This window comes from Formica exsecta, unplaced genomic scaffold (genome assembly GCF_003651465.1).
Source record: "Formica exsecta isolate Colony F162 unplaced genomic scaffold, ASM365146v1 scaffold192, whole genome shotgun sequence".
Lineage (NCBI taxonomy): Eukaryota > Metazoa > Arthropoda > Insecta > Hymenoptera > Formicidae > Formica > Formica exsecta.
Genome location: NW_021849218.1, coordinates 1,747,199 through 1,755,250, shown reverse-complemented (window position 1 = coordinate 1,755,250; position 8,052 = coordinate 1,747,199). Strand labels below are relative to the sequence as shown.

Sequence of the window (8,052 nt, the reverse complement as noted above, 5' to 3'; positions counted from 1 at the left end):
GGGCACGAAACAGAGTATGTCCTTTTCTACATGCACCTCGGCTCCCACTCCTCAACACTCGGTCTAGATATACTATGTCTATGATCTGGCCAATGTTCTAGTTTAATACAAAATGGCGTACTGTATATACACTTACTACTACATCTTACTACTACTACATACTTACTACTACGTGTATCCGGCATATAAATTGGCTAATTTTTTAAAACGTCATCACTGATTAGTGCCGCGATTTGGTATCAAGCCAATCAAAAATAGGGCAGATTCTGTCCAGACTCTTACTTCTAGGGACTCTAAGAGTACCAATCATGTAACTTTTTCCCTAGGGCGGAAACGTGAAAAGTGAAAAATATTAGCTTGAAATCAATGGCAAAATTTTTCACTTTTAACTTTTCCGCCCTAGGGGAAAAGTTACATGATCGATACCCAACAGAGAAAACTGCTCAGTAGCAATCGAACGTGATTGGCTTTTACTTTTAGAACATCAAATCAACGTCGAGTGTTAACAAGACGATAACTGAGCGCTTTTTTTCTTTCATTAGAATATCTACAATTTTATTTGCCAAAATCTAGTAAATCTGTTCACTTTTGTAATTTTTACCTCGTTTCAAAAACCGTAACAGGCCCCCAGAGATTATGTTACATTCACAAGCAAAAGTTAAGTTGGCTCTACTGCAGCTTTATTCTGTAACTTTTAACGACAAGTTCGCTATCATCGTTACGCGTCGTTGCGCTATTTTTCGATATGTTTTAGCTGCGCAACGATGCGTAACGATAACGACATCGTCGTTACGGAGTTAGAAAATAGGCCTACTGAAATATCAATCTTCCTCGCTTCTATTTTACTTCCAAATAGGAATATCTTGGAAATAGAACATTAAATTTGATGCGCACCGAAACAGAAACGGATTGAAGATTTCGGTGGAAACTATATAGACAATAACATTCAAAGCGATCAAACCTCATCTGCTTCATTCGAAAACGCTAATATAAGGGTACTTATATGGATTTTATTAGATTAATCAATAATACATCGATTAAGCATTTGATTGATCAATCATGGCAAAGAATCTTGTGCTTCAAAGTCAAAATAGCATCAAACGGAATATACTTCATATTATTTATATTAATCAGATTTAAAACCCATTTTTTGGATGAACATATGTTCATGGCAAATTGATGAGTTTAATCGCTCTTGGAGTGATTGTAAGCGGTACACATACGCATCCCATATAGCACAAAAAGATTGCAGAAATATTACATAGATTATTCCAATGTAACAATAGAATGTTCCATATACATTGCGAAATATTGCTGCAAAATGTTGCTGTAAGATTGCATTAAAATGTCCGCTTTCAGTATTAACATTACAAAGTAACATACTTGTAATAATGCAATGCATTACTGAGAAAATGTATTTATAATAATATATATAGTATATACAGATGTTTTTGATCTCATTTATACGTTTTCTAAACTGCCTTACATATGTATATTGTAAAACATTGTACACATCAAATAGCTGTTAAAAACATAAAAATTGTATACACACATACTTGAAAGAGCATAAATGTTACTTCGTAAGTAGTATGGTATATTTGTAATACAAATAATACACATAATATATTTTGTTATTGCTAATAAGTTGTTACAGGTACAATAAACCAATAATCTTTTAAATATCTTGTATATAATCCATGGCAAAATAATTTCATAAAATATACAATTTCATATTTTTTTGTCCAGATATATGTAAACATAAATAAAATATTACATTAATATCTTATTATTAACTTTTTAATATTTTTAGTATTATTGCCTAGAGAGAGAGAGAGAGAGAGAAAGAGACAGTTTTGTTTCGTCAATCAAGAACAAGAGAAAGGTTGCACGGTAAGAGCGGTAAGATCGCGTAATATGTTCAACGTAATGCTTGAAGTTTCAGTCTTTCGCTTTCTCTACCACGAACTCGATCGCACCACGTGCTCTCGATTCCTTTTTATGGTGGAAGCGTTTTTTTAACGGGACATCAATTTAGTGTCATAATGCTCGTCGGAATGTTACTAGTGTTGCAAAAAAGAATCTAGCCGACTAAAAATTAATTATAGGAAAGAGTTAATTGTATATATATAATATATATGTATATAAATAATATCTAATACTTAATATGAATAAACTGAATTTGTGCAGAATACCAAAACTGTAATCTGTGTGATCACCAAGAAGGAAATCAGGTCAAGAATATTAAAGTGTCGAAACGACCATTCTGAAATAATTATTAGATGTTCGATAGATTTATATATAATGTTCATACAATTTATAATAATTGGAGTCACCTTTCTAAATTATACCAACATTATATATATAAATCTCTCAAACGTTTAATAATTATGCTTTTAGATTTGACATTTCGACATTTTAATATTCTTGTCCTGATTTTCTTCTTGAATCACTCGGATTACAGTTTAGTTTTCCGCGAATTCAATTTATTCATAATATTTCTTTAGTTTATCGTTTACTTAAAAACCACTTTAAAAAATTTTAAATATGCTGTACAAAAAAATGCCATTTCAAAGATACTTCAAATTTACTAGTTATGTAAAGATCATGATTGGAATGTCAATTGCCTAATTGCTGAATCGAGTTTTACTTTCTCCAGAGAAGTACGTCTAACAATTTTGAAATAGAATATATGATGAAGATCTAAAAATACTTTAACTACTTCTTTTTTATTTATTATAGATCTTCGTAGATTTTTTGAGAATCAGCGGTTTATATTTTATATTAAAAGTATACATCATTTAAACTTGCAATGATGAATTGATTAAGGATTATATTAATTTTACTTTAAAAAACAGAGATTAGTTTGTTTAGTTATTAGATTAGCATTTCTCAGTGCACGCATATATACGTAAGCATATATACAAAGCTCATTAAAATTGAAGAGTTTGATATTTTCGATTTTCTTTTCGATCTTTGAGAATAATCATTGCGAAGATAATTATTCTAATAAATAAAACAAATTTTTATTTTATGCTTTTAGATTTTTGCATAAAATGCCAAATTGAAATATTCCGAAAACCTTTTCAATATAATATAATAATGTATCGGGTACACGACGAAATAGATGACTGCTACTATTTTCATTAGTCACAATAATTAATTAGTAATATTAATTTCCCATATCCGGCATTTTTTATGAATATAGTGACTTATAATTACAATATAAGCACAACTATGAAGAAAAACGCGCGAGACGTGCATTGAAATATTTAATTCGATTTTATTCTTCAAAGACGTGTTTTATAAAATGTAATCAAAACATATTTAACAGAAAAAGAAGTAAAAATATTTGCAAACTCGGCTACTTTAAAAATTTGGACAATATTAATATTAATCGAGAACGTAACCAGTAAGAGAGATGAATGTTACGACAATAGTCGGTGCCGCTATAAAAGCAGCGACCGTCCTACTCGGCGTCAGCATTGGGAAGATTACTATAATCCCAGTACTGATCGTCGCACTCATGTACTTCAATTATGATCTCATGGACCCGGAAAATCATCCGCATGTAAGGAAGGAGTTAAATAAAAGCTATGATTTTATTGTAATCGGCGGCGGTTCGGCCGGTAGCGTACTCGTCAACAGATTAACCGAAAATCCCGAATGGAACGTGCTGTTATTGGAAGCCGGAGGTCATGAAACGGAGATAACCGACGTGCCAATATTATCTCTGTATTTACACAAAAGTAAAATCGATTGGAAATATCGCACACAACCACAGAATACAGCCTGCCAAGTTATGGTCGATCGTCGATGTTCTTGGACTAGAGGCAAGGTATTAGTTTTATTAACAGAAACCTGATTTCCAAAATACGTTCAATACAAATTAAAAAATACAAAAAAATTTTAATTAAAGAAATGGCGCTACTAAACTAAACAATATGCTAAAAATAATATATTTTTTAATACATTATTCACATTGCAGTTATTGTAATATAATTAAATTAAATATAATTCTAAATTAAATTTAGATCTTAATTAAATTTATTGTTTGTTGGTTTTAATATATACTTTAAAAGTTAGCAGCGCCAAGTTTTTTTAATTAAAATTTTTTTATATTTTTTATTTGTATTGAACGTATTTCAAAAATCAGGTTTCTGTTAATAAAAATAAAACGCGTTTTAATTTTATGAAGAGAATCTGTCTATAACATTTCTATAAATACAAGATTGATTTTATGACAAATACTTTTTCAAATTACATAATATTCTCACAAACTGAATTGCTTCTATAAGTACTTGGCTAGTTAACTATTGATTTCATATTTAGTCTTTATTTTTTATTTTTTAGAAGAAAATTTTTTATAACTTATTTTTTAGATATGTACTTAGCGTATTTTTCAGCTTAGTGAGATTTTTTTAGTAGGATTCTATTTTGCGCAACCTTCATAGTCAATTATAAATAATACTTCAGGTTCTTGGAGGCTCCAGTGTTTTAAATACGATGCTTTACATTCGCGGAAATCGACATGATTATGATCAATGGCGAAGTTTCGGAAATCCTGGTTGGGGATACGAAGACGTGCTACCGTTTTTTCACAAATCTCAAGATCAAAGAAATCCATATCTGGCACGTAATACAAGATATCATAGTACAGGTTTGCATACTTCTATTACTGTATATATATATATATATATATATATATATATATATATGTGAAATATAAATATTTTTTAAATTTTATTATTTTTTATTTTCCAGGGGGATATCTAACCGTGCAAGACAGCCCTTATGTTACTCCATTGGGTGTAGCGTTTCTTCAGGCTGGCGAAGAGATGGGTTATGATATTTGCGACGTCAATGGCGAACAGCAAACTGGTTTCGCCTTTTTTCAGTTTACAATGCGACGAGGTGCTAGATGCAGCACCGCCAAGGCATTTGTGCGACCCATTCAGCTGAGAAAGAATTTCCATCTTTCTTTGTGGAGTCATGTGACTCGAATACTGATAGATCCGCAGAGCAAAAAAGCGTACGGAGTAGAATTTATTAGAGAGGGTCGTAAGGAGACGGTGTTTGCCAAAAAAGAAGTTATCCTCTCCGCCGGTGCTATCAATAGTCCGCAATTATTAATGCTCTCAGGAATAGGGCCACGTTCCCATCTAGAGCAATTAGGAATCCCCGTAATTCAAGACTCACCCGGGGTCGGACAGAATCTGCAGGACCACATAGCAGTTGGCGGTCTCGTTTTCCCGATCGACTATAAGATCAGCATCGTAATGAATCGAATGGTGAACGTCAATTCTGCATTGAAATACGCTATCACCGAGGACGGTCCGTTGACGTCCAGCATCGGCCTCGAGGCGGTCGGCTTTATTGCTACCAAATATGCCAATCAGACCGACTGGCCCGATATCGAATTCATGTTAACGTCCTCGGGAGTCAACTCTGATGGTGGCAGCCATGTAAAGAATGCTCATGGTTTAACCGACGAATTCTACAACGAAGTGTTTAATGAACTCAATAATCGCGACGTTTTCGGAGTGTTTCCGATGATATTAAGGCCTAAATCGCGCGGATATATCAGGCTGAAATCTAAAAATCCCTTGGATTACCCGCTGCTTTATCATAATTATCTCACTCATCCAGAAGATGTAGCAATACTTCGCGAAGGTGTTAAAGCGGCCGTTGCCTTCGGCGAAATGAGTAGCATGAGAAGATTCGGTTCTAAATTTCATAGTAAACAATTACCCAATTGCAAGCACATTCCACTCTATACCGACGAATACTGGACATGTATTTTACGAATGTATACTATGACTATATATCATATGAGCTGTACTGCTAAGATGGGCCCGTCTAGCGATCCCATGGCGGTTGTGGATCCGGAACTGAGAGTCTATGGTATCGAGGGCCTGCGAGTTATCGATGCGTCAATTATGCCGACTATTACTAGTGGCAACATAAATGCGCCTGTCATTATGATCGGTGAGAAGGGCGCCGATATGATAAAGACAATGTGGATGCGATTTCGCTTTAAGAGGGACAATGTCACTGTTGCTACTTCTTGACGTTAGTCAATTGAGTAATATTTCGTAACGTAATACATATGTATAGATGTATGATTGATCGAAAAGTTAAATCAAATAGTTTTAGTAATTGTATGTATAATTTTAAGAAAAAAAACTAGTTTCAGGTTTAAAATAAGAGTATAATTTAAGAGAAAAATATTTGTACTTACTCATATTTGAGTGTGTATAACAAAGTTTAGTAGTTCTGACACAATTACAAAGAAAGGTGTTGAAGTAGGATCCAAATTTGCCTATAATGGAAATGTATGAAATCGATATATCTTTATATTGTTGAACTTGCTGAACTCGAATATAAAGTTTAAAATTGTCCAAAATCCGGGGAACTTTGCGAAAATGAAATTTTTAACGATACTTTCGATAATTGTTAAGAACTATTTGTTAATTCATAAATCGAAGAAAGTTTTTTATACACATATATTTTACTAATCTATATTATCAAACACAAGAGATATATAAAATTGTTTTATTTCAATATATATTGTGAGAATGAAATCGTAATATTTTATTTCTAGTTTAACATAACTACAGCAACAAACTAGGAGCTATAAGACTGGGTATAAAGGTTCATATGATAATAAAATGACAAATTTTTTATCTTTTAAATACTATTTTTAATTATTCAAGCATAAAATAATACTTAAAGATATGAAGATGATAACATATTTATTATGAAAATCCTCATTTTATTATTGAACCATCCAATAGTATGTAGAACTTTTTTTTTATCATAGCAAATTTTATACTAGCCATTATTTTCATCTGGTTGAACTTTGTTTAACTGTACCTCTTCCTTTTTCTCCATATCATTATCATTAAAGTTTTCATTTATGGATTGCATTGAAACATCAGCATTATCAATGATTGCAGCTTCAATATGTTCTGGATTAGGATCTCGATTTTCTTCACCCTCTTCTATCGAGCGCGAAGCTTCTACTATATGTAAAGATGTAGATGCTTCAAAATTTTGTGAGTTTTTGCCTAATCCTATCTGCATCTCTATTAAGTTTAGTTCTTCTATTAATGCTTTTTCTCTTCTCTCAATTTCCTCTAAAATATAAAAAAAGGAAAAAAGTAAATAACATATAGATATATAAATAGAGATATAAATTTACAATAATATTTGTAAAAGTACTAACCATAAAGTTCTTTTGTGGATTGCACTAATAACATATCAGTTTGTGGATGTTTGCGCTTTGGTACATAATAAATGGAAGGTTGTGCACGTGTTTTTATAAATGAAGCAAGGGGTAGCTGAGCATTGCGCCAATCTTGAAACTGTCGACTACGGGCAAGTTTTGCTTCCAATGCCCGTACTTCAGCTAATTGCCTTTTCCGTGACAAAAATAATTGTTGTCTTTCTCTTCGTAGCTCTTCTTTTTCTCGTTTCCTAGCTTCTTCTACTCTGGCCTCTACTTCTGCTTTTTTATCTTCCTATTAATAATAAGTGAGATATAAAATTTGATGATATAAATTTCTAAATACATCTAAATTCCAATTTTACCTTTGCCTTAAGTTTAGTCTCTTCTTGTCTAAACTTTTGTAAAGTACCCAAAAGTGCACCAAACATACGTTTATTTCTTTGTCGACTGCGTTCATCGGTTCTTTCTCGTCTGATAACCTCCTGACGTGAAGGAATTTCTCGCGGAGTAGCTATTACTCTGGACGATACAGCAGGCTTAATAAATATTAAAATACATGTTAGATCATGTTTAATTGTACATACATGTTGAAAGAGAATATATGTAAAATAATATACAAAATAGTATAGTTAATAGAAAATATATGCAATATGTATATCAAAACAATCACCAATTTTTTATTAGTTATAAATTTTTTAAATAATTCTTATATAAATAATTTTTCTTGTATAAAATTTGAGGTAATTATTATTACTATAGAATTTCTAATAGTTTAAAGTTTTTAAATTTTTGATATTGAATATTTTTATCTTTATATTATTAAA

At 31.7% G+C, this 8,052-nt stretch overlaps 2 protein-coding genes across 2 annotated transcripts in view; one reads left to right on the top strand and one right to left on the bottom strand.

Annotated features, from left to right (window-relative positions):
- Window positions 1-3,376: 3,376 nt before the first annotated feature.
- Window positions 3,377-6,576, top strand: LOC115233984 (glucose dehydrogenase [FAD, quinone]-like). Its single transcript, XM_029804661.1, has 3 exons — window positions 3,377-3,835; window positions 4,474-4,657; window positions 4,762-6,576. The coding sequence occupies exons 1-3, from the start codon at window positions 3,419-3,421 to the stop codon at window positions 6,066-6,068; spliced, it is 1,908 nt and encodes a 635-aa protein (XP_029660521.1). The 5' UTR covers window positions 3,377-3,418; the 3' UTR covers window positions 6,069-6,576.
- Window positions 6,577-6,676: 100 nt separating this feature from the next.
- LOC115233985 (pinin) overlaps window positions 6,677-8,052 on the bottom strand; it is a 3,182-nt gene continuing 1,806 nt past the window's right edge. Inside the window, exons 3-5 of the mRNA XM_029804662.1 lie at window positions 7,591-7,764; window positions 7,226-7,520; window positions 6,677-7,136 (exon numbers count right to left, since the gene is read on the bottom strand). Coding sequence (XP_029660522.1) covers window positions 6,832-7,136; window positions 7,226-7,520; window positions 7,591-7,764 — 774 coding nt within the window. The 3' untranslated portion in view covers window positions 6,677-6,831. The remainder of the gene's footprint in view (window positions 7,137-7,225; window positions 7,521-7,590; window positions 7,765-8,052) is intronic.